Source organism: Eptatretus burgeri, chromosome 2, assembly GCF_056783735.1.
Source record: "Eptatretus burgeri isolate ZD-2024b chromosome 2, Ebu_testis_v1, whole genome shotgun sequence".
Taxonomy (NCBI): Eukaryota; Metazoa; Chordata; class Myxini; order Myxiniformes; family Myxinidae; genus Eptatretus; species Eptatretus burgeri.
In genome coordinates this window covers 11,054,933-11,080,932 of record NC_140962.1, presented here as the reverse complement: position 1 = coordinate 11,080,932, position 26,000 = coordinate 11,054,933, and the positions used below count along the sequence as shown (strand labels likewise).

The following is a 26,000-nucleotide window of genomic DNA, read 5'->3' as shown; positions in this document are numbered from 1 at the left end:
TTCTTACATTTGAAACTCAAAATATGCTAAAATTAACTTTTAAGTCAAAACTTTTGTCAGTGATCGAAAAACAGACAGGAAGTTACCGAAGATACTATGACGTCACGTTCTCCGAAAACTTCATGAACATTCGGAAACAGCGTGTAAACAATGGCGAATGCGAATCGGAGAGTGATTTCAGCGGCGATGAAATTGAGTGTTTTCATTCCGATATTGCCGAGGACGAGTCGGAGGATGATGGGAATTTATACTATGGGGTTTCAGGCCCTGAGCCATATAAATTTGAGCCACTTGCAAGTGCAAGAAAACGGCCTATTTCGTGTACAAGTGGCAGGACTGACTGTCTGGCAGTTCACACTGACAGACTCCACCAGACAGATTGGTTTGTAGATTTTCATTTTCTTGTTCAATGCATAAATAATGTAAAGTTTGATTCGTCTGTGACTTGATATAATAAAATTTATTAACCCTCTAGTAGCCTGGTGTTGGCTCAGTGGTTAGGGTGGTGGCTTGGGATCGTAGGGTCCTGAGTTCAAGCCCCGTCGGCCGCTGAATTAATACACCAGGGGGTTGACTCAGCCTGTCATCCTTCCAAGGTCGGCGAAATGATTACCAGTTCCAGTGTGTGTACTGGTAGAGGGGCACTGCATCAGCGACACAGTCGCGCTTCAAGAAATGATAGCTACCCCAGCAGCTAAGCTGCCATATGACCACCACCAACCCTCTAGTCACTCAAGAGTCAGAAATAGAATGAATCAATAATGGACCCAAATATATTATACACCATAGCCTTGGTGTTGAAGTCTTTCTGACAGCTGAGCTTGACCCCAGCAAAAGTGAACAGTTAGAACAAACCCCAACTTTCAAGAGACTATTGTGGCATATCTATCTATAATTCCAGCAGTGTGTGTGTGTGTGTGTGTGTGTGTGTGTGTGTGTGTGTGTGTGTGTGTGTGTGTGTGTGTGTGTGTGTGTGTGTGTGTGTGTGTGTGTGTGTGTGTCCGCTGTTTCTCGACAACCACTAGCCTGATCTAATTGAAACTTACCAGGTATATTGCTGGGGACCTGAGGATGTGCCTTTTCAAGGTTTGATATTAATCGGACAAGTGCCTCCCAAGTTATGGCCATTTATTTACCAACCAATGACAAGACACGTTGTTGCGTGGGCGTGGCCGATGGCGGAAGGGAACCTCAGCCGCGTTCCCCATTACGGGTTACAACGTACGGACTTCTGGATAGTGTATTCTAATAATTTCTTGATTTCTTATGTGCATTTATAGATAAACACAATGCCCCAATCCTTGAGAGGTGACAGTGTGAGAAGATGAAGCAGGAGCCAGCTGAGGAGGAGAAGGCTGAATGGTGGGCACAGCTTCATGCTTGTTTTGAAACCGAGCTCACTCATTGCGTTGCCTTCGTAATCCTCGGCTGTGAAATGGTCACCACAAATGACAAGTCTATCCAAAGGGTCCTCTTTACCCGTTTTCTTTGGGGGAAAATTATCCCGTTTTGTTTGTACAAATCTTATCCACTGCCGGCGAATGTTTGATTCCTTCGGGAATCGGTGGGAGTGATTACCCGTTTTCCAGCCATTTTCGCAAAACATGACGACACACGTACGAGGCATGATGTACAAATATCCAAATAGCTTTGTTCTACAATTCAAAAATAAAAAAAACGATAATATAGACAGTTGCAAGCTCAAAATAAGTGAAAGAACGGCCCGCTGAACTAGACACTTCTTCAATGAGCGAGTGAGCGCCGCTTTGTTTTGGAGAACGTGATGTCACCATCCATATATGGGCACACGGCTGTTTTTTTTCAACGGCCTTGAGAAATAACAACTTCGGAGTTAAATTTCATTAACTTTCCCAATAGCGAGGCAACCACAATAGTTTGCATCGAACTATTTAATGCACATATAATCATATTGATAAATTTTCAGAACATGTTTGGTGACCTGCTGTTAGTATGTGTCAAGGCGATTTGTTTGTTAGGGTTTTAGGATTAGGGTTAGGGTTAGCCATAAACTTGTATGTGTCAAGAAATTTGATATGGGTAAAGAGGGATGTATGAATTGTTTCTGTGAATGAGATGTATTTTTGATCTGTGTTAGGAATGGCAGAAATATCTCCAGATGTCTTTGAAAGTTAATTTATAAATAGATGGGTGTCATAGTGAGCGTTGTTGTGAAGAAAGACAGGAATAAAGTTTGGAGGCTTCTAATTAAGATTGCAACGGGAATGAGCTGGACCTCGATATTTACCAGTAAGATGACAGTGATCCCTAACCTTGACCTCTCCCTTAATTTTCTCCTCACAAATATAACAGATACTGTTCATTCTAAATTCCTTTTTCTCTCCCTTTGTTAATGACATTGGTTTATAAGGTTTAATCAGTATTTCTCTTTGTCTTATACAGTCTTTTTCCAATCATCTTATAAACTCCTCTGGGGCATCTTCTCCTCTATAAAATTCTAACTTGTTGTATTCATCACCAACAGCTGATTTGATATAATAACAGATACCACAAGGAGTACGTTTTTGATATTTATTTGTGTGTGATTTATTTTGATTTGGAGAAACAGGATCTATCTTTTCAAGGATACTTTCAAAATCAGCATAGATCACAAACGGATGTTTTAGAGATTTGTTAAAATCTTTGAATGATATGTTTGAACCTGCTTTTGGTAAATTGATTACAGTCGATTTATGATTACTACAATACTTCGAATGTTGATTTAATCATTATTTTGTTTGAGACGAGTTGAGACATCTCTTACAAGGATACATCTTGCATTTTCTCTTGTATAGTTGTGATTTGGTTAATGTTGATAAATTTTTGATGAAAGCATAATGTGATTTTTCCTTTGAAGTAAAGTAGAGAAGGTCAATGTGTGTTTCATCATTTTTATAGTTGTTTGAAATTTTTAATATCTGAACTTTGTTTGTATCCGTTAATCCATATAAATTAACAGATAGGTTATTCATTTTCTCAAATTTCGGAATACCTCTCAATGACATTGGAAACTTTAAATCTTTAACATTTAATGTATTCTCATATTTCTTATAATGTTCAACTCTTTCAGGATTCCATTGTGGAGGATGTGAGCAAGAACAGACCATAGAAAACATTTATTATCTTTGTTTTGAATATTAACAACCGCTTTCTTAAGTTTTATCTCTTTTGGTAAATCAATATAAGAAGAAGCTTGATGAGGATCTGATTTTAAGATGTGTATATCTGAAAAGATTATTTTTGTAATAGCAAATCCACGACCTACTACAGTGTTATCAACATCTTGTTCTTGTCTCTGGAGTTCATCATAAACATCACATCTTACAAAATCTTGAAATGATGAGATAAAGTGAGGGATTGTCCTCATTTCGGGAGTAGTTTCATCACCTTCTCTTACCATATTCAATTTTACTCCCATATAAAACTTAAAAGTTTTCATTTCACTTAATGTGTTTTTAATTATAGTTTCAATACTTTGTTTAACCACATCAACAGCTTCCATGATTGAAGATGGTCCAGGGTCTTGAAAGCGAAACAATATTATTTTTATATGTCCTTTAAATGCCCCATCAGTGTTTTCAATGGAGAATTTAGTGGCACCTTCCCTTTCTTCATGGTTCTTGTGTTTGTGTGATTGAAGGTGTTTGTTATAATTTTTATAAAGAATATCATTATCACATCTATCACAATGTTTTGTTTCTTGGTCAAGTGGAGATATTTTTTTCTGAAAAGATTGAATGCGTGTTTGTTGGTTTGAAGTTGTTTTTTATAATATTTATATTCATGATTACAAACATCGCAGTACGTTGTATTCACCATATTGATAAAACAAAACTTTGCTTGAAATAAAATTTTCTTGATGAAAATTTCGTTTAATTTATATGTGAATCTGTGCTTAAAACCATTTTATCGTCCAACTTTTTTCACTTAATAAATACAATGTATCAAGACACAAAAGACAAGTTTCAATCAATCTCTTCATTTGTAAAAGATACTGAGAAATATGTCGAGGATGTAAAATTGAAGAAAGATAAAGATAGAACTATTGGATAAAAACAATTATGGGGAATAATATGAGTTCTTCAATTTCCTTCAGTGGAAGGGCTTTTAGTATATCTGGAAGAACATCAATTAAAGTAGCTCTCGCAAAAGTATCTCCTCTCCTTCTGGCAATATATTCAAAACTAGAAAAAGCAATGAAACAAGAAAAAGTATCAAAAAAGAAAAACCTTATGGATGAAGCTTGAGAAAGAAAAGATAAGACCATCTGTAATATGCGAGGAGAAATTTGTATTTTTTTCAACAACCCTAAAGATGTAAATCCTGCTGAAATACAGGATGTTAATATATCAGGTGAAATGACATTTCATTCAATAGTAGTTAAGGATCATTTTAAAATTACCTTTAATATAAAAAAAAATGTAGTAGTTGAATCTGTTAATTTAAAAAAGTATAGAGATTGAAGATGGTAATGTTTTTTCCACTAATTAAATACGAGTCATTATTCAACTGAAGATTTTGAAGATTATGAGAGTGATGATAGTATCTGTGTTGGAACAGAAGACAGTTATGATACTGAGAGTTTGTTTTCAAACGATAGTTATGAAAGTAGTTTTATGGATGATTGTGAAAGCACCAATGAAAGTTCCGAAGATGATACTGAAGATGAATTTTATTTGAAGTTAAGTTTTACTTTATAAATATGAATAGTCTACTAGATTTTGAGCCCCTTGAATTCCCTGATTCTCCATATGACAAATTTGAAAATTGTCCTGCATGTGATAGAGTGGGATTAAAACACAGAGTTGAAAGCCTATAAACAATGTATATTCTGTGATTATCTTCTAATTAATGATAATAAAAATAGAAAAAGGAATATAATTATTTTAGATTTACACCAAAAATGAATTACTTTACAAGATTGATTAGAGAAATGAATGTAAAGTATGAGGGTGAAAACTCACCCTTCCTTAAAATGGAAGAAACTGAATGTATTGGAGAAATGTTCAAAGGATTGTTGTCATATATAATTCACGATTGTCATTTTCAGGGAAATATCAACACAAGATATTTCTATAAATTAAATAATGGATTATCTTGAAATTAAACCTGAACTTAGGATAAAATATAGAGTTTCTAAAAAAGCCAATAACAAATTAAATAACCTGTTTTCCAAATATATAAATGAATGATTTTTTTTACCCATTTGGGAAAATAAGATAAAATTTAACAACCATAAAAATCTTCCAAATTCATTAAGATGTCTCATAGTTGGTACAACCTGTTGACTTTTTAAAGATGCTCCTTACTCCCAACTTTTGAGATTATGATAATTTAATAATTTTCACAAAGTCAAGTTTTGAACCTGAGTATCAACTACTCTCACAAGGTTTTAATGCTGGTCTTCAAAAAGAAGATATAAATCGGTTTATTTAAGCTTCAAAACAAACTAAATGATTACAACATTGAAGATATAATACAACTATTTTGTGATGCACAGGGATATAAAAAGAAATCAAAGCCGATAACTTGTATTCTTAGTGATAATACGGATGATATACCTTCTCCCCAAGATTTGGATTAATCAAAAAAGAACCTCGTTATCTTTGATGATTGTGTTAATGAGAGAAACCAAACGGTAATGGATAGCTACTACACAAGAGGGAGACATTCTTCTTGTAATTATATTTATCTTAGTCAATCATACTTTCAACTCCCTCATCGCTCCATAAGAAACAATTGCAAATACTTTTCTTTTATTCAAGTTAAATTCAATAGATATAAACAATTTTTGGAGAGACAATTGTTCTACATTATGTAGTAAAGAGGAATTTGGGGATTATATGAAGCACACGACTGAAAAATATAAATATATTGTTGTGAAACAAGATGAGATATTGTTGTGGTGCCGGGTTCGGTGGCGAGGACGACCGCTAGACGGAGCAGTTGGGCCGTCTCCCACCGAACACCGGAATTGAAAGGTCATCACCCCGGATAACTCCAGGTCACTTAAAGGACCGTGGTCACCAATATTTCGACGGCGTGAGGTAGGGTCCACTTGTCTAATTCCAATTTACCTAAGTACCCACGCCGTCTAACTACCGGGGAAGCCACACCTTCGGCCGACTTTGTCCGAACAGTCATTATCACCGACTCGGATCCGGCGTAATCGAGCGGAGATTACCAAAGCCGCGCCGGACCAAATGAACAATTTACGGCACAAACGGCCTCACTACTTCTCAAGCCCGAACAATGCTGGGTCAATGGTAGAAACAGCCAACGAGCTGGTACATTTAACAGGGGTTTACTTTACAATAATGAGGTAGACAGAGAAGACTTAATCACGAATATGCAATGTACAATGAGCAATAAGCACTGAACAATTCTACTTCACAGACTGGTGGTCCCCCCCCCCCATCCCCCATGCACACAAAAAGAAATGGGGCCGGTTGGCCGTTATTCGGCCCTTCAGCCCAAGAGGATAGGCGAACTGGAGGGTCAGAGTCTGGCCGGGTACCTGTCCGCCTCGTGCGGTTTCTTCGAGACGAGCGAACCAGCAAGCACAGGACCACGGAACCACCAAAGAGAACTCCGGAACCAGACACTCCACCAACGAAGCGAGGACCCCCGGAAAAGACCGCAGACGACGACGACTGCAGATCAGAGGACCAAAGGGCAAAGAGCAAAAAGCCCAGACGACGAGGACAACTGACGCACACCAAGAGCAATAGCGACCCCTTTCTCCTCCGACAATTCCAACCCAACTCCAGCGAACACTCAGGGGAGTCCAGTGATTCTTATCCCTCCCCCGGACGGGGTGGGGTGACCGGTCCCCTGAGGTAATCCTTGCCTTGATTGGACAGGGTTTCGTGGGGTGATGTGCTGGCCATCCGTGATTGGACAGGGGGGAACCCCCTCCTTTCCTGGGCGGAGTCGGTGATCTGAGGTGAGGAAACCTCCGCTCACGTCCGTGGTCGAACGCACGTGGGCAATGGCGTTGATGGTGCGAAGAAGTGAAGGGAATTGATGTATAAAACTAACTAGAAAATAACTCCCAGCGCACACATGAAATTAACCCATTAGACAGAAGGACGGGACCCCAACTATAAACACATACTTATCGAAATAACTGAACTGTGGGGACTCTGGCTGTCTGTGTACAAGAGGCTTCCAAATCCGTAACAATATTAAGGGATATATTTTGTATTTTATAAACAATTACTTATATAAATGACAACTATTATTATAAATCTTGTGGGAAATCTGCTTCTGGAAAAAAAACTTTCATAAATCAAGGTTCTTGTATAGTACAAATGAGAATATTGTAAATTTGCTTAAAAAGCACCATGTAGTTCGTATCTTATCAACAACAACGAGGGCAATAAGACCTGGAGAAGTAGAAGGTGAAGATTATTACTATATTTCAGGAAAGGAACATATGCGATTGAGGAATGAAGGTCAAATATTTGAGGAGGTTTCTCTTGGTGCAACAAAATATTCACATTGAAAGAGTGAGTTAAAGAAACTAAAATGTGGTGGTCTTGGGATATTAGAAACTAATCCAGAAGGAATAAGACACATTATTAAACATCTGACTGGTAATGGTGTTAAGATTTTATCATTCAGTTTTGATGTTGATGAAGAAGCAAACGTATGAAAAGCAGAGATACAAATATTAGTGAAGAAGAAATTACAACTCGCATTAATGTTAAGAAAGAATTTGATGAAATATTTAAAGAAAAAGATTTATTTGAACACATCTACTTTTATGATGAAGAAAAGGAAAATTTCCCTGTTGACCTTTATAATTCAGTGAATGATATTTTCCAATAAATAAATGGATGCGAAAGAAAGAGCAAGAAGATTTAAGGAACATCAAGTGTTGGTTTCAAAAGTTGTAAAACAACAGGAAGACATAAAGAAGAAACGCAAACAGAAACTAATGGGTGAAGAAGCATTTGAAAGAAAACGAGAAATTTTTTTAACCACTTCTTAAAAATTCCCAAGAAAAATTTAGATGCTTCCACAGTTCCCACAATAGAATATACTCCTAAAAAACTTCAAATGTTAAAAGATTTCAGTCAAATGACGGGGAAAGAATTAGAGCATATAGGAGAATTAGAATATGATGATGAAGGATTATTTCTACAACTGGAAGAGATTAATCAACCCCCTGATTATATTGTGAATGCTCTTCAAAACAATGAATATTCAGCGGATTCAAAAACCATAGCAGGACTCATCCCAACAGAACAACCAGCAATATTTCATCTTGCTCAAGAAAAGGTATTGATATTTAATGATGAATTAAGGTTCTTGAGTTCAGCTCAACCCCCTGTCAAATTAACGCCAATATTAATGTTTCTTCTCACAAAAGATGGAAGACAGGGTTCAACTGTGAGGGATGAATCAAAGTATTTTGATAAACCATTGGATATGAAAAATAATGATAGAGTATATATTGATCTGCTGTACTCTCTTAATTATAGGGTTCGTCTATCTGATAAAAGTAGGAAGAATGAGAATGAGAAACACATTATTCAGGCTTTAAGTAGCCTTGGTTCAGGTGTTGGTTTTCTTCCAAATGACCCATCACAATTAGTTAATAGATTGTTATTGCTGTGAGGCTGGAAGAAGGTTAATTAGAAGAAGGCTGTAAGAAGGAAGGTTAATTATTAGTTAATAGTAAGAAGGCTGGAAATAATTGTTTTAATGAAGCATCAGCCATTTTAGACCAGTTGATGAACATGAAAATAATTAAATGTCAATACAAAGACATTTTATCCCATATTAAAGAAGATGAGAAGCGCAATCCTTAGTTTTAATTTCACAACAAGCGACCACACATCTTCATTCCCATACCCATTACAACTTGACACAACAAAAGAAGATGAGGTGTCTTTATTGTCCATTGAAACTTATAATACCTTGTTTAATATCACCGAGAAAAATGACAAGTTCAGTTATAATCTGGGAAGTGGATACAAAACGATAACAGTTTCACCCGGAGCATGTGAGATTTCTCAAATATCTTCCGAAATTGCTCGTCTTATGAAAGAACAGGGCAATGAACCAAAAAATATTGTGATAGACATTCAAAAACACACTTCAAAATCAATGATTAAACTTGAAAATAACTACAAGGTTGATTTCATAATTGATAATTAATTTGGAGAGTTATTGGGTTTTTCCTCAAAAAAGATTGAAACTAATGGGACGTTTTACAGTGATAATGTCATTCAAATATCCTCAGGCATAAATTCGGTATTAATGCACTGTGATTTGATTGATGGCACTTATAATGATGGAATAAGAACAAATACAATATTTTCATTCAGCGCATACTCAACCCCAATTGGTTATAAATCCAATATGGAGCCCAAAAATCTGGTTTATCTACCTGTCAGGAAAAAACCATATACAAAGTAAATTTAAGGTTCACCCTCCAAGATAATCGTATGATTTCTTTTAATGGAAAAATTATATCCATTAGAATTCACCTACGTGAAGTTTTCCAATAAATAAATACGATGGTTATTATGAGGAAACACGAGTTGGGGGAAATATAAAATAATTACAGCGGATGGGATGTTCCTTTCCCCATACTACAAGGGTGAAGGTATGTATCTTGGTAGAGGATACTATAAACCTAAGAGACAAAGGGGTGTCAGATATCAATTTAGAAAAAAAGATGGGATAATTGATACTCAAATGGGTATCGGTTCAACTATTCTTAAACATAAAGACCTAATTGGTTCAACTGCTTCTGCTATGGGAAATGTAGCGGGTACAATAAAGAGTATAAAAGATGTCCAAAAGGAATCTCATAAATTACAAGCAATAAAAGAAATTAAGAAAGGCAAAACTCAGTTGTCTCCCAAAGAACAACAGAAAATAATTCAAATACTTGGGTCAGGGTTTCAAAAGTTTTAACATCTTTTTTCCTAAATAAATACAAGTATGGAAGCAATTGATAGTACCTATGATTTGGATGATACCACTGTCATCTCGACTCGACTAAAAAAGAAGACTACTTCAAGGTGAATGCAATAACTGGAACAGACTGGAATGCAAATGGAACAAAAAGTTTTGAAATAAATAATCAACAAACTTATTTGAATCGAGACAAAAGTTTCTTGTTGTATAAATTTACATTCACAAAGGCTGCAAATAACACAAACGCTACACGCGTCAATGATTTCTTCTGGAAAAGCTTTGATAGTGTTTGTTTGTACATTGGAACACAAGAAGTTGAAGTGGTTGATTATGTCTCTGCTACATCTGAAATAATGAAATTTACACTATATTCATTCAGTGATAAAATGGGAAAGGGGGCTGTCGAAGGTTTTATTCCTGATATGTCAATGGGAACAAACACAGACCCTGGTTATAGTCAAAGAAAGGCAATGTATAATGATGATGCAAAAGCAGTTAATAGTTTTACTGTGGCAGTTCCTCTTGAAGGTATATTTGGATTTTGTGATCATGATAAAGTTCTGTATGGTCTTAAAATTAGATTTCAACTGCAAAGGAATGAAAATGAAAATAGATTACTTTTTGGTGTGACTTATGCTTTTGCTGATCAGAATAAATTTTGAATTGATGAAATTAGTTGGTATATTAGTGAATATACTCCTAATCTTAAAACAGAAGAGATGTTGAATAGAAGACTTAACTCAAAGAAGCCACTCAATACATCATACCTTAAAAGAAGATGCCAACACGTTAAGGTTAAACTGAACCAAACCAGTTACACATGGAATTTGGATGTTCTGGAAGGAAAGTCACGATATCTGTGGCTCATTTTTTAAAAAACAGATGGTGATACTGCCACTGATAAGAATAATGCATTGAGTGATAATGCTAAGGTGAAACAACTTCGTGTTTCTCCAGATGGAACATTTTATCCACGAGATAGATTGGAAATTAATTGGGAAAAAAATGATTATGCTGAAGCATACAAGTCTTACCAAAAGGTGTGTGAAAGCAATGGAAATAAAGAACCTATTTTGGATATGACAGCATTTAAAAGTCTGTCGACAATCTATGCGATTGACCTGAGTGCTCAAAAGGAAACTATAAAGTCTAATCGAGTGGATACTTCCCTATACATTGAAAGAGAGAGTGAAGAAGTTGATACATATTGTTTGCTTTTGGAAGAAACAGAATTACAGACTAATACAGATAATGATGTTATGATTAGTCTCACTTAATGTTTTTGATAAATAAATGAGTAGTAAAGTGCCAACTGGGGTATATGTTAATCAAATGAATCTTCATAAACTATCATCTTGTATTCAAAATCAAAAGCCTTGTATGATTAAAAAAAAAAAAAATGACCGTTTTTACAGCCATTTTCCCCTGCTGTGCAGGGGTTTGGCTTTTTCTTGAGGCAATGTTTTATGGCCGGATGCCCTTCCTGACGCCAACCCTGGTCACCTCTTACGACACACAGGGATATGGTACACCTATTCTAACCGGGGCATACACCGGGACCAGTACACTGGCACTCATTTCGCCGACCTCGGAAGGAAAAGCCTTGTATGATTGACATTAATAAAATTCAGAGAGAAGGAGCAGTAAGAATTGATGTTTTGCTCACAAGAGAACAGGTTAAAATCTTGAATGATACTGGCTCACTTAAAATTAAAATGTCAAAACCAATGTTGAAGAAATATTCAATAAGAGAGACGAGTGGAGGATTTCTCCCATTTCTAATTCCTTTATTTGCTGGTTTTAGTGCGGCTGGAGCATTGACGGGTGGTATTTCAACAGCGGTGAAAACTGCCGATGAAAGGAAGGCTCAACTCCAGGCTCAAAAAGAATTGGAAAGACATAACAAAGAGTTGGAGAAACAAATTAGTGGAAGTGGTGTAATTGTTGATTTTGCTGAAAAACTTGAAAGTCTGCCTGATAAAGCGACATTGTTAGTTGGAGATATGCTTTCTTCTATCGCACAAGCAGGTGTAAAATTAACTAAAAGGGTTAATGGATTATATCTTTCTAATAAATAAATGAGCATTGATGAGTGGTTTAAAGAATTTGGAAAGAATACAACATCAAATTTAGAACTTATCAAATATTGTAAGAAATTAAAAATTCATAATGTGGTTATTTGTATGAGAGATGAATTAACAAACATGTCGAAACATACAAAGAATATTATTATGAACTTAGAAGATAATAATGGGAACGGTTCTCATTGGGTTTGTATTTTTAATAGTTAAGACAAATATTATTTTGATAGTTTTGGTCTTCCACCACCTGTTGAAGTCATAAAATTCTTACAGAATGGTGTTTATCAAACATTTCAAGTCCAATAATTAAATTCCAAGTGTTGTGGTCAATTATGTCTATATGTGTTATTTCAACTCAACAAAAATTAATTTTTTAATGACATTATTTTTAATCTAATAAAAATGACATGTTGGTAAAGATGGTTCAATCTTTGGTGTGTCCCAAGAACTGGATATTGATTTATCAAATTATTACACAAAGGCACAGGCTGAACGACAGAAATGTAGCATAGCAAAAAATATTAATTTAAAAAATGCTTGTAAATTAATAAATTATGCAAGCCCGACTGACGCAAATGACGGTGAGATTAAGTGATTTATCACAATGTACATCCTTAAATAAAACAGCTGTGTATTCCAAAGATACAGAAGTGCTGATTTTATCTCCAGGTTATACAGAATTCATAGTTCCAATTCAAATAAAATTTTATAAAGAAGGGCATATCGTTTGTATGAGAATAGAACAATGGGGATATGATATGAATGATTTCGGGTAAAATTGGTCATTTAAAATTAACGTCGAAGACCTGGAACAATTAAAATCAGCCTCGTAAGGAAGAATATTATCCACTTGGTGCTGAGAATGAGTTTTGTGGAACCACGATTAGTAAACAACAAATAAAAGAATTTAATAAGGATAAAATCAATAATGGGTTTGCCATAGTTTTTATCATGAAAACACAAAGAACAGGATTATATATAATAAGTTAGGAAATACAAAATTATTTAACTATGGAAAGATTGGGGGCGGGGTGTTTCATGTCATTATATTAATCTGTCATATATTTCTGATACATAAATGACAGCGAGAAGGCTTCAAGAAAATTATCATTTCTGTGTCCAAGCAGACCTTCAAGAAAAGGGTATTCGGTATTTTAATAAATATGTTCCACAACATAAGAATGAGGTATTTTCAATAAAAGATTGGTTTTATACAGATGTTAATAAACCAACAACTTTGGATTTCATTAAAATGTTAAATAATGAAAATATTATAAAGTTAAGAAAATGTAAGGCTCTTTTAGAAATTCAGAAGATATTTTATTGGTTTCCTGTTGTAAAAAAATAATTTTGAATACAGGAATAACAAGAAATCCTGATGAATATATGTATGATATTCTATGGGGTGTAAGAAAGCCTGGTGTTGGCGCAGTGGTAAAGGCAGCGGCTTGGGATCCAAAAGTTCCTGAGTTCAAGCCCCGTTGGGCCACTGAATTAATACACCAGGGGGTTGACTCAGCCTGTCATCCTTCCGAGGTCGGCAAAATGAGTACCAGTGTACTGGGCCGGTGTATACCCCGGTTAAAATAGGTGTACCATATCCCTGTGTTGTAAGAGGTGACCAGGGTTGCGTCAGGAAGGGCATCCGGCGTAAAACATGTGCCAAATCACGATGCTGATCATTCGGATGATCCGCTGTGGCGACCCCTAACGGGAGCAGCCGAAAGAAGAAGAAGAAGATTCTATGGGGTGTAAGTGATTCAAGAATAGTAAGGGACGAGGAAGGAGTTGAAGAAACTGAGACAAAGGAGGAGAGAGAGAGGAGGAGAAGGAGGAGAAGGAGGAGAGAGAGAAGGAGATGGAGAGGGAGGAAAGAGAGAATAAATAAATACAAAAATATGGAAACCAGTGAGATTAGAAAAAGATTGGGGGCATTACAGAAAATAAATAAATCTCAACGTACCGAGGAGGAAAACAAAGAATTGATGTCCATTAGAAATATTTGCATCAAGACTATTAACATCGGTTTCAGGGAGAAGATATAAACGAGAAAGTGGAGATAAAGAAGAGAAAGAAGGAAAAGATTATATTATTGATGATGTTGGTGTGATTGACTTTGATTAAAGTTTTCCATTTTTTTCTTCTTAAATAAATGGAGGAGAGAGTGAAGACATTTCTGAAGATTCTTTATGTTTTAAAAATTAAGATTCAAATGTGCATGTTGGAAACTAAAAAGGTTTTCGCACTCTGTAGGAATTTTTCTCATAAATAAATGAGTTATTGTCTCAAATGTAAAAAGAAAAGGAATACAAAAATATCTCATATTTTAAAAGTAAAAATAACAGGGTTATACAAAAAGGTACATGTTCGGTGTGTGGCTCAAAAAAGAGTGAATTCCCAAAACACAAATGTGGGGGAGATATACAAAAGTTTTTATGAGGAAGTAAATTTACAACTACTGGAATACCAGGAGAATTACATCTACCAGGGTATTCTTTCTGTGGTCCAGGAAGAAACTTGAATAAAAGATTAGATGAGGCTGACAATCCTAAACCATGGAGCAAACCTGTCAATAGGGTTGATGAAGTGTGCATGAGGCATGATATTGATTATGGGAATACCACAACGTTGGAAGAAAAACATGAAGCCGATCGAGAAATGTTGTATAATTTGTCTCTGATACAAAATCCAACCTTAAAGAAAAAGTTGATTCACCGTGAAGATGATCAGTGATAAATTGAAACTTGGATATTCAAAAAACTTATAGGCTCTAATGATGTCATTAATATTGAAGAACAATCAGCTGATGAATTACATAAACTAATAATCACAAAGTTTCATAGAAGGAAGGTTTATTCAAAGGAAGTTGATTATATCTGGTCCGCTGATTTGATTGAACTCAATAATGATAAGCGGTACAAGTATGCTTTAACCGTAATTTATTTGAGGAGTAGATATGCGTGGGTTGTCCCTTTGAAAAACAAAACAGGTAATACTCTTATGTTAGCCTTCCAACAGATATTCAATAAAAGTAAGAGAAAAATCTGAAAAATTCTGGACTGATGAGGGTAGAGAGTTCTATAACAAGACATTTATGAATTTTCTTTAAAATAACAGCATTGCATTATACAGTACCTTTAATGAAGGAAAAGTGGTTGTGATTGAGCGCTTCAATCGTACTTTAAAAGAGAGACTATATAAAAATATACCATCAGAGATGGGGAATCCCCCGCCATTGAATGAAAAAGGTCATACATATTCCAGATAATGAGGGAGGTGAATTGGAAACAAGACACCATTTGGTCATCATCTCGAAAAAGTTCCCCAGGGGTGAGGAACGTAGAAACAAAAATTATTGAAATCAAATAAGCGGTTTTCCATTTATTACAAAAACATTTTTTTCAAGATGGCCACCCCAGTCGGCCATCTTGGATCTGGCCACGCCCAAAATCAATAGGGTTCTTCCTTTTTGGTACATGTGTGACCCAAATTTCAAATCGATATGGCGAACAGTTTATGAGTTATCGCACTCACAGCTATAAATGTTGACGCCCGGACGGACGGACAGCCAGACGACCTGGGTGACAACAATACCCCCCTTCCGCCACGTGGTGGGGGATAAAAATTCACTCAGCTTGATTCTCAAAATGGGTATCTTTAATTCAGGACATTGTAGATAAATATAATGATACGATTCACACCTCAACCAATACTAAACCATCAGAAACATTTACAAAATTAGAATATAAAAAAAAGAGATTAATGTCAGAAAGCCTAAGTTTAATGTTGGTGATATAGTAAGAATGTACAGCTGTGGAAATCTCATTTTGAAAAAGGTTGTCCCAAACGATGGACAGATGAGCTTTTTGAAATAATTGATGGACGAGATACAGTTCCTTGGACCTATAAGGGGAAGAGATTTTAGGTTCATTTTATTCACAGGAATTGCAAAAGACAAAGATAATAAATAGAAAAAAATAAAATAATTGTTTTGACTACACCACGCAAACCCCACCCACAAAAGCCACATCCATCATTAGTGATTAGTTAATTAGTTCCCCACACACATGTTTATTTAATTTAAAAAAAAATTGCTCCACCCACACAAACCCCATCCACCCACACAAGCCCCACCCATCCACACAAGCTCCACCCAAACAAGCCCCCCCACACAAGCCCCACCCATTCACAAAGCGCCGCCCACACAAGGCCCACCCATTCACACAAGCTCCGCCCACACAAGCCCCGCCCACACAGGCCCCGCCCATTCACACAAGCTCCGCCCACACAAGCCCCAACCATCAACACAAGCTCCGCCCACACAAGCTCCACCCACCCCTCATCCCCCCCCCCCCTGCGCTCCCACCTTTGACCCACCACCCCCCTCATCCCACCCCCCCCCACACACACACACACACACACACACACACACACACACGGGGAGGGGGGTGGGATGAGGGGAGTGGTGGGTCGTTGGGGGAGCGCACCTACCCCCCCCCTCCTTTACACTTCCTTTATTCTTTTTTTATAATTAAGAATTAAATAATTGAAAGCAATGCAAATACAATTCATCAAGATTGAAAATATTAAACATTCTTCTTTGGGTAAATATTCAGTTGCAAGAATGGATGCTCTTTCCCAGCAGTCTGCTTCAGATGTCTTGAGTGTCATGTCAGATTCCTCCAGAAGATTAAGTTGTGTGTTTGGTTCATCCAGACAGGTGTTTAAACTGAAAAACAAAATAATAATAATGAGTCAACACTCAAGAGAGATATAGACAGAGACAGAGACAGAGGGAGAGAGAGACAGATGGAGAGACAGAGACAAACAGAGAGAGAGAGAGAGAGAGAGAGAGAGAGAGAGAGAGAGAGACAGAGAGATAGATAGAGACACACACACACACACACACACACACACACACACACACACACACACACACACACACACACACACACACACACACACACACACACACACACACACACACACACACACACACAATTCCTCACCTTGGAATCGGGTCATTCAAGATCAAAGGACGTGAGAATTTCTTGCCATCCAAGAAAAATATCATTCAAATCTTTCCGAAACAAATAAATGTCTTCAAGAAAGTCGTTCATTTTTATCCACTCGTCATCTAATTCAGATAACTCATTTTCAACATCAGTTATCAACGATGTTCTTATTGGGGACAACCTGTTAGAAAAAAAAAAAACAATAATTATTAGTCGTACAGTGATTTAATTCTGTTTTAAACAGTAAATAATAAATTGGGTTGTGAAATCTCACCCATCATCTTGTGAAAACGATTGATCTGCAAGGTTGTAGTAAGAATCTGAACGTTCCATTCTCTGAAAACACCTCCGTTCGCTCAAAACTTGGTTTAAATAAGCACGTAATGACGTAATGGGAGATTACATAACAATGGTTTTTCCACGAAAGGAAATGACTTGGTTCACGCGCGGCAGCCGTTCTCAAGCAGCCCGATTCATTTTCACGGCAACCGTGCTTTAAAAACACTTCCCCATTTTACGAAACCAAAGGTTTCGTGCTTGAAGAGATAAAGTGATTACACTTGATGGTGATGAATGTTACAATAAAATTAATTTAATTCCCTGAAGTAGAACATGAACAAATATTCATTGGATCACTCTTTGAATGGAATGAAAAATATGAAGGGGAAAAAAAAGTGCTTCAATCAGTCAGTCTCAGTTTAACATTTGTTTGTATGGGAGCGGAGGAAATCTGTCTCCTATTTTGGTTTTTTGGGGCCTGATTCAGAGGGGTTTTCCCTTTTTCCCCATTCATTTGAATGGCTGTCTTCGAAGCCCCATTAATCATCCACTCCCCATCATCACATTATACCATATTTGGCTTCTCACATTTCTCTCAACGTCAATGAGTTGGTCTTTTAGTTTGAGAAGCTCCAACGTTGCTTCATGGGTACTCCACATGCGAGCAATAGCATCTGTTGCACTCTCTGTACCCTCAGGCCAAACTGATCGACGAGTCTCTCGCTCTCCTCCATGGTGATCCTCCCTCACGCTTCGTAACATCTCCTCAACAACATTCTGTTCTGTCTCAACAAGAGCTTCACATCCTTGTCGCATCTGGGATACACACAGACGCGGTCACCACAGCACACTGCAATGCAGGGAAATCAACCAATTTCGTAGAATGGAGCAGAGGAAGAGGAAGAGGAATTCATGTGAAAATTTCAAAACTACAACTGCAACGTTAGCCCTCACATGTCAAAAGCTAGCACTCACAGTCTCCACTTCGTTGACGAGTTTAAGATTTTCGACACGCGCTTCTTCGAGGTGCCTCTCCAGCGATGCAGCTTGTTCCTTCTGCTGGTCAATTAATGGCTCCGGCTGGGATTCCATAACAAGAGATCCAGATATCTTGGACTTGCTTTGCAAGAAGGAAAGAAAAACCCATTAGGCAAAAAGGAAGCACCGTGAAACACAAAGGCAAAACGTTTTGATTGGGAGAAAATGAGTCTTCAGTCGCTATTGCAACAAAAAAACCATTTAGATTTAAAAATTAAAATAAATAAATAAGTAAAAGCCATTTGAAATTGCATGTTAACACCGCACCAATTATCCACACTTACTCCCTTTGAAAGCAAAACACACACACACAACCTCACCATTCCACTGTGCTGTAGCCACCGTTCACAAGCCTCTCTCGTTCCAGTCCAAGTTTTTGCAGCTCCCGTTCTATAATCTCCAACTCCCTGCTCATCTCCTGGTTGTATAACTTGTCTCGCACCAAATCCTGAATGACACACTTTGTACCTTTACTTCCCTCCCTGAAAGTCACAGATTTAAAAAACACAAAAATCAAATACAATCTAAGAGGACACTAAAGCAATAGCACGCATTGATAAACTTATTAAACTGGCAGGGATTAAAGGTAACAATACCTGTTCCGTTAATTACAAAGCATCACAAAAAAAAAACAAGAGCGCAAGTGAGCACAATATACACCCGAACAAGAAGGTATATACAGAATTGTGCTACTACATGGAAAACGGCAACCACTTTAGATGATGAACGTATGTCGCGACACACCGTCTCCACAGTCTGTACCTATGTACCAAATATGAAACGTGAAAGTTGAAAACTTTGGGGGTTAGAGTGCGGACAGGAACAAATAGATGGACGGACGGACGGACAGACAGACAGACAGACAGAGACAGGGACAGACGGACGACCGGTATCGCATAATACGCCCCGATATATCTATATATCGGGCGTATAAAAACCACAGAAATATTGCTGTGATAATCTTTCCTCAGACATGATGGTCGAGATCATACCGTTCGTAAAGTGTCGAGTGTGCTACGATCGAGGGCTGCCAGTCTTGCAGACTCCCTGGATTGTGACTCCAACTCTCGCAGCCGCTCACTTGACCCACGCTCATGCTCAAGCTCACGCAGCATCTCCTCAGCTCGGTGCTCTAGTTCAGCCTGGATAGCACGACCATCCTCTAGTTGAGTGTCCCTTGCTTCGACCTGGAGCCTCAAGCGACGAGCATCGCGCTCCATGGCGCGGATCCTTCCACTCTCCTGTTCCAGCTTAGTTTCCAAGCAGCCATGTGCATGCTGAGACTCTTCCAGTTCCTGCATACATAATGGTTTGCAAAAAAAAAAAAAAAGACAAGAATCACACATTCAGAAGCAAAGAAAAGGTGGGTGGGAATGGGGAAAATCACACAGATAAATGATAAAGCATGTCCAACACATACCTGACTCTGTTCTTCCAGACGGTTCCGGAAACCATTTGCCTCCTGCTCGAGTTCAGCAATGCGATGCTGCAGCTCACAGCAGCGCTCTTGCCCAGCTGTCCGCGCCTGATCAAGCCGGCCCTTTTCAGCTTCAACAGAGCGCAGTGCAGCCCTCAAGCGTTCCAGCTGCCTTTCGGCAGCTGCCCTATCCTCCTCGAGTTTCCATTTGAGCTCACGAGCACCCTCACGCAGTTCATCACATTCTCGTTCAGACTGCTGAAGCTGAAGCAATGCTGCCCGGCGCTGTTCTTCGCTATGAATCACAGCCTTCTCAAATCTCTCCTTGACACGCTGAGTCTCAAACTGATGACTCTTCGAACAATGTTCACGGGTTTCACGGCCCTCTCCAGCTTGCCGTTCACTTGGTGGTTTCCCATGATCTGATGGATCCTCTTCATTAACAGTGTTGGAGTCATTCCCTTCTGCAGCTGATCTTTGTTTGTTCTCACCAACAGTGCTTCTGCCATCCATTTGGGTGTTTTCGTTATTGTTGCCCATAGCAAGCCCCAAAATATCAAACATCTCCATCTGCTGGGAACACCGGACATGAAAAGAGAATGAACATGTGATGACTTTATGCTCGAGACAAAGTTGGGGGCAAAGAAAATAATATATAGCTGGAATCCAACTACAATAATTAAATTCTTAGAGCATTAAAAAAAAGTAGATATACCATGTAATATATATATATATATATATATATATATATATATATATATATATATATATATATATATATACATATATATATATATATACATATTGTTACGGCTGTGGAAATTCGCACAACACCATAAAGGTCCTCAGTTCAGTTATTCCGGTAAGTCTGTGTTCAGTTAGATTTCCCCACCGTTGTTTAATGGGATTTATTCGTGTCACAGAGCTGCGATTCTTTGAGATCGTGTTTTTCTTTTCCTATCGTTATTTTGGACCAACCACAACCACACCTGCCTCTCAACAACCATGCCATCCTCACCACTCCGCCAGCAACCGTCAATATCTCCATGAACACAAAAGGGGAACAACAACTCCCGCCCAGATTTCTCTGGTAAACAAGAATGACGGTTGGGAAACAACAACTGATCCAGCCGATATCTGTTGGAATGTTGCCCCCCCCCCGCTGCGAAGGGAGGGGCAGGGCGCCAGGGAAATAAAAGGGCGCACGGAGGTGCCACTGAGAGGAGAGGGAGGTCGGTCAGAGTGTCAGTGTCAGTCGGCGGTTCGTGGTCTTCTGCCCGTCTGGGTCTTGGAGAAGCGGTCCGTAGAGCGACCCGCTCATTGGAGCTTGCAGTCGGTGGAGAGTCCGGGCGTCGCAGAGGGGGGACGTGGACTGGAGGCGCCGCTCTGCCAGCTGTGTCGCGCGGACCTGCGCGTTCTTGCAAGGAGCGCCGGAGAGAGCTCGCCCACCATCGCACCACGAGGGTGCAGGTAACCTGCAACGGTCTCGTGGGATTCGTTAGGTCTGCCAAGTCCCACACCATAAAGGTCTACGGACCCTGTCTGACTCCCCTGTCTGTGGGGTCGTCATATTTTACTTGGGTTTTGCTTTCGAATGAATGTTGGTGGTGCCGTGTCCTTGCGAAGTAAAACTGTATAAGTGGCTGTACATAAATTGCTTATAGTCAGTTGAAGGGCTTTCACTTTATTGAATGCATACGTGCATGACTGCATACGTGTGCTGTGTATTACAAGTAAATGTACTTGTGTGAATGTTACCCATTCGTCGTGTCTTCTTTCCCCAATTGGAACGCCATATTGCATCTCAGAATATTAGTTGGGTTTTAAATACCCATTAAATAGAATCGGATCCAGCGAGGTCGGGTGATAATACCTGCTCGATTATCACTGCAGAACGGAACGGACCGTTTGAGCGGTTCGTGTCCAAGCCGACTTGCGCCGAGGTACGGTCTCCCGGTAGGCTACCCGTGCAGGTACTTGGGTATATCGATATTCGGAGATTGACCCTATTTTGCGCGGGTAGAAAATTGGCTAGGCCGTGATGGGGTTGAAGACACACCCGTGACAGGGTTCCGCATTGTTCCGGAAGGTCACGACTGAATTGTCCGTCCGGTGGGCGAACGGCTACTATTAGTGAAAAGCGGTCGTTCGCACGCCGGCAGGCGCGAATTCGTAACACTGGTGTCAGAATTGGGATTCGAATCCACCCCGCCTCCAACTAAATTAACGGGAATCGGATCAGGGGTGTGTGGAGCGACCCTCGATTCCCATTAAATTTTGAGCGTTTTAAAAATTATTTCCGAGAAGCAAGATGGCGTTCCAAGGTGAACGGGAGCAGGGGGGTATGGATTTAGAAATGGTAGAATCCATGGCTCAGGATGAAATCCCCAAGCAGGACATTGATGTGCAGGAGCAATTCCCCCCACAAACGGACCCAGAGCCCGAAATGGGCGCGGCAGCAGAGGCAGCGGTGGATGACACCCCCCTCCCCTCCTCCGCCAAAGCCCCTCCCCCCCGATCCTTGCCGAATCGGCCCAGCCGAGTGCACTCGACATGGCCCAGATATTCGCCATGCTGGCAGGAATGAGTGGGGATATGCAACAAATGAACAACAAAATAAAAAAACCAATGTCACCCGCAGGGGGACCCGTATCTTGCCAAAAGGTGACCACGTGTGACTTCTTTAAGGTCACACTGTGGTGAACAGAGCTGCTATCCACCAGGAGCGACTCCTTGAGGAATATCTGTCTACAAGAGATTCCGATGAGAATCGTTCTACAGAGTTACCATGAAAAATATGCGTTTGCCTCATAACGTTACCAAATGACGTCATAATGTCTCAAGCTTGACATATCTAGAAAGCACTCATGGAGGTGTTCAATTTGCGGTACTACACGATATGGTTCCTAAAACTTGAAAATTTGACCTTGGGGTCAAATATGGTGGACCTTAGGTGCTAACCATGAAGGTCAAGGCCAATCGCCACCAAAAATTAATCAGCTGAGCGCCAGATCATGAACTATATTCCCATGAAGTTTGAAGACGATCCGATCAAAATTACTCAAAAAAATAAGGGTTTCGTCGACTCCCCTGATTTGCGACAAAGTGACCTTGACCTTTGATCTTGACCTTCAAAATTTTCTGCGCTGAAAGGGACCTCTATAGGCCTCTGATATGCGAAGTTACAAAAATTTCCAATGACAACTGTGCTCTGCAGAATTTTTTATACGTGATTACAGACAAACAAAAAATATATATGTATATATATATATATATATATATATATATATATATATATATATATATATATATATATATATATATATATATATATATATATATATATATATATATATACACACACAAGCTGACTAACATATCTTGCAAAAACTTCGTTTTGGCAAGATGATGAATGAAAATGCGTGCAAAATGGAGGAAGGGATGAAAACAAATACGTGCAAAATGGGCGAAATAAAAAACGAAATAAATGAAAATGCGTGCAAGATGAACAGCAAATTGGATGCAAATATGCAAACACTGCGGGGTGAGATGCGGTGCGTGGGGCGATGTCTGCAGGCAGGCAAAATGGTGGCACCATGTGGCAGCTCGACCAAACCGACAAGAGGGAGTGTGGACTGTGTTGGCCCCACGGGGGAGGATGAAATAATGCGGGGGACGTGTTTGGCGAGACTCGAGGAGGTGACAAAGAGAGTGACGGTGACTGAGGGAAAAATTAAATGGAGTGACGGAGACGTGTAAGAGACACGTGGAGACGACGGAAATAATAAAAGAAATAACAGAGACACGGGAGGTAGAAACGGTAGAAGAGAGACTATACGATAAAGACGGGGTGAAAGACGAGCACACACACAAGGAGGTAGTGGAGGACGATGAGGGGGAGCTCGGGGAATGTCTAGTGACCCGGTGCAAGCAGCCGGATAGCCTCCTTCAGGAACGAGGGGAGGGAATATTCCCCCTTGAAGCGGATCTCGAGTAGGTGGGTCCGGTCGAGCTTTGCGAGGTAGAGAGGGTGAGTGCTGTGGACGAGTTCACGAATAGTTTGGGGGTTATGAAGGCCCCAGAACCCCTTGTGGTGGCGCAAATCCCCAGCGTGATTGTTCCTGTGTGTGTGTGTGTGTTTACGAGTATGGCGAAATGTGTGCTGAAAAGCGCTCATAGCATGGGTGAAAGGCGTTGTGTGAAAGGGACCGCGTGTGTGAGGTGTGCGAGGTTGCGAGTGAGCCGAAGTGCGTGCCTCCCAGCATGCATTGTGTGAGTGAAACCCCTGTGCAAGTGAAAGGCCGTGTGTGAGTGGAACCACGTGTGCGAGTGAAAGGGCATGCGTGAGTGAACGGCCAGGTGTGAGAGAGACCGTGTGTGTGAGGTCGCTGTATGTGAGGGAGATGGCGGCTGGCATGTGGGAACATGTAACCGCATGTCCCAGTGTGAGTGCCATGGTGCGGTATGTGAGCGTCGTGGCACTTGGGAGTTTGTGTGTGAGAGTACGACGACGACGACGGAGCCTGACGGTGAACCAAGGCCGAGTAGCGGCCGTAGCTGCATTGGGAACCGTGCCGGGTTTGAACGGCAGCGTGCGCGGGGTCCGTGCTGTCTATGCAAGAGGCCGCCACGTGCTCGCTTGTGGGAGTGAACCCCTGTCTGTAAACGCACATGGTGGATTAGCAAATCCCACGGATGGACAGAAGGTAGGCTGGATAGGAATTTGGACCGGACGAGTTCTCCACATGAGCGTATGTGTGAAGCTCCGACGAGCAGAGCACATGTGTTCGTGTGGGGAACGCCTCGAAACGCGAGGCTTGTTTTTGATGTGCAGGGTGACGTCATGGCTGCATGTATGGTTGGAATCCAGCAGAAGGAAAATTCCTGCCGGATGGTACCGTCCAAGAGGGACGAGGTGTGTGAACAGCTGCCATGACGTCACGGGGAGAGAGCGCAGGTTGAGAGTTGCCGTGCATTAAAAAAAAAATCCTCGCTTCGGGTGAACAGGATTCCCGGGCAAGGAGTGGAAGACCCCCCTTGGCCGGGCACAGGATGGAACACTAGTCGGGGGGAAGGGTTAGCTTAGCTAGAACCGCTCCATGGGGCAGGGAAAAGTCCTCATGGGGCCCGTGGAATGGATAGTTAGAGGGATTCAGTTCAGATTTAGGATGAGAAATGGGAAATGATATTTGGAGACAAGGACAGACTTGTGAATGTGTAGTAGGGACGTAGCTTAGCTACGTAGTGTTAAAAGGAACGTGCTGCAGTGTAAGGGACGACGTGGGAGCACGAGGTAGTTAGGGGATGCAGATAGAAGAATGGCAGTGATCAGCGATGTGTGAGGAATGAAATGAATGGAAAAAGTACATGATGAGTGAGTGAGGCCAGCGAGCCTGTGTGTATGGAGTGAATGTGGAATGCATGGTGCGATGAGTGATTGGGGGGAGGAGTGATTCCCACCCAAGGGACCCCGGGGTCAGAATAAAGTGAGATAGTGGGTTAGTCAAATTGACAAAATGGAGGTCGTTTCGCTGTTGGTGGGAATGTAGGCTCGAAACCCGTTTGGAGGGGTGCAGGAGCCCTGTTGACGGGCTGGGAGCGTGGCTGCGAACGGTGAGTATCGCTGAGTGGGTACCCCGGGCACGTCGGCCGCGGTAAGCCAAGGGTCCATGGGGGGGCCGGGATAGTGTAGTGGGCATGGGTGGGCCCGCATGATGCAGGGCCTGGGCGCCATTGGCCGCGTGGGCAGTGCATTGGGCACGGGCACCCAGGGAAGGGGCCCGGGGCGCCAGCCTGCCATGTGAGCGTTTCAGGGGAGTCGCCAGGAAGGGCACTCCCCGGTGTTTTGGGAGCTGGTAAGCTCAGAGGCAGTGTAGTGCCTGGGGGTGCCATTGTTCGAGAATCGGCAGAGGGTAGTTCCTGCCAAGGGAGCCACGCGTCCAAGCCACGAAACCGTGCAAGGGCACGAGGGAAAATTGGAGGGCGAGGTCCGAAATTGTGAGGACACTAACACAGGTGACAGGAATCTTGGTTGTTAGAACCGATAGTTTAAGCGAGAGGCGCTTTTGGAAAGCCCCGGGGTAGTTAACAGTTAAATGGTTAGGGTAGATAGGAAGTGTACCCCTCCGCACCATCCATCCCTTCGCTCTTGTTGTGGGCCGCTGGACCCACTTTGGGTTGAGATTGCTGAGATCTGAGAAGGCCATTCTGAGGCTT

The 26,000-nt window shown here is 40.4% G+C and overlaps 2 protein-coding genes across 4 annotated transcripts in view; one reads left to right on the top strand and one right to left on the bottom strand.

Moving 5' to 3' along the window:
- LOC147031419 (spastin-like) overlaps positions 1 to 3,754 on the top strand; it is a 116,916-nt gene extending 113,162 nt beyond the window's left edge. Inside the window, exon 17 of the mRNA XM_085862845.1 lies at positions 3,089 to 3,754. Within this exon, the coding sequence (XP_085718971.1) occupies positions 3,089 to 3,127 (39 nt within the window). The 3' untranslated portion in view covers positions 3,128 to 3,754. The remainder of the gene's footprint in view (positions 1 to 3,088) is intronic.
- Positions 1 to 26,000, bottom strand: part of LOC147031418 (uncharacterized) — a 138,228-nt gene that overhangs the window by 38,722 nt on the left and 73,506 nt on the right. For 2 of the 3 annotated variants that reach the window (XM_085862820.1, XM_085862802.1), the window contains exons 14-18: positions 19,788 to 20,357; positions 19,360 to 19,662; positions 18,688 to 18,815; positions 18,305 to 18,449; positions 17,918 to 18,145 (exon numbers count right to left, since the gene is read on the bottom strand). In XM_085862820.1, coding sequence (XP_085718946.1) covers positions 17,918 to 18,145; positions 18,305 to 18,449; positions 18,688 to 18,815; positions 19,360 to 19,662; positions 19,788 to 20,357 — 1,374 coding nt within the window. The remainder of the gene's footprint in view (positions 1 to 17,917; positions 18,146 to 18,304; positions 18,450 to 18,687; positions 18,816 to 19,359; positions 19,663 to 19,787; positions 20,358 to 26,000) is intronic. The other variant, XM_085862811.1, reaches the window with a different exon arrangement.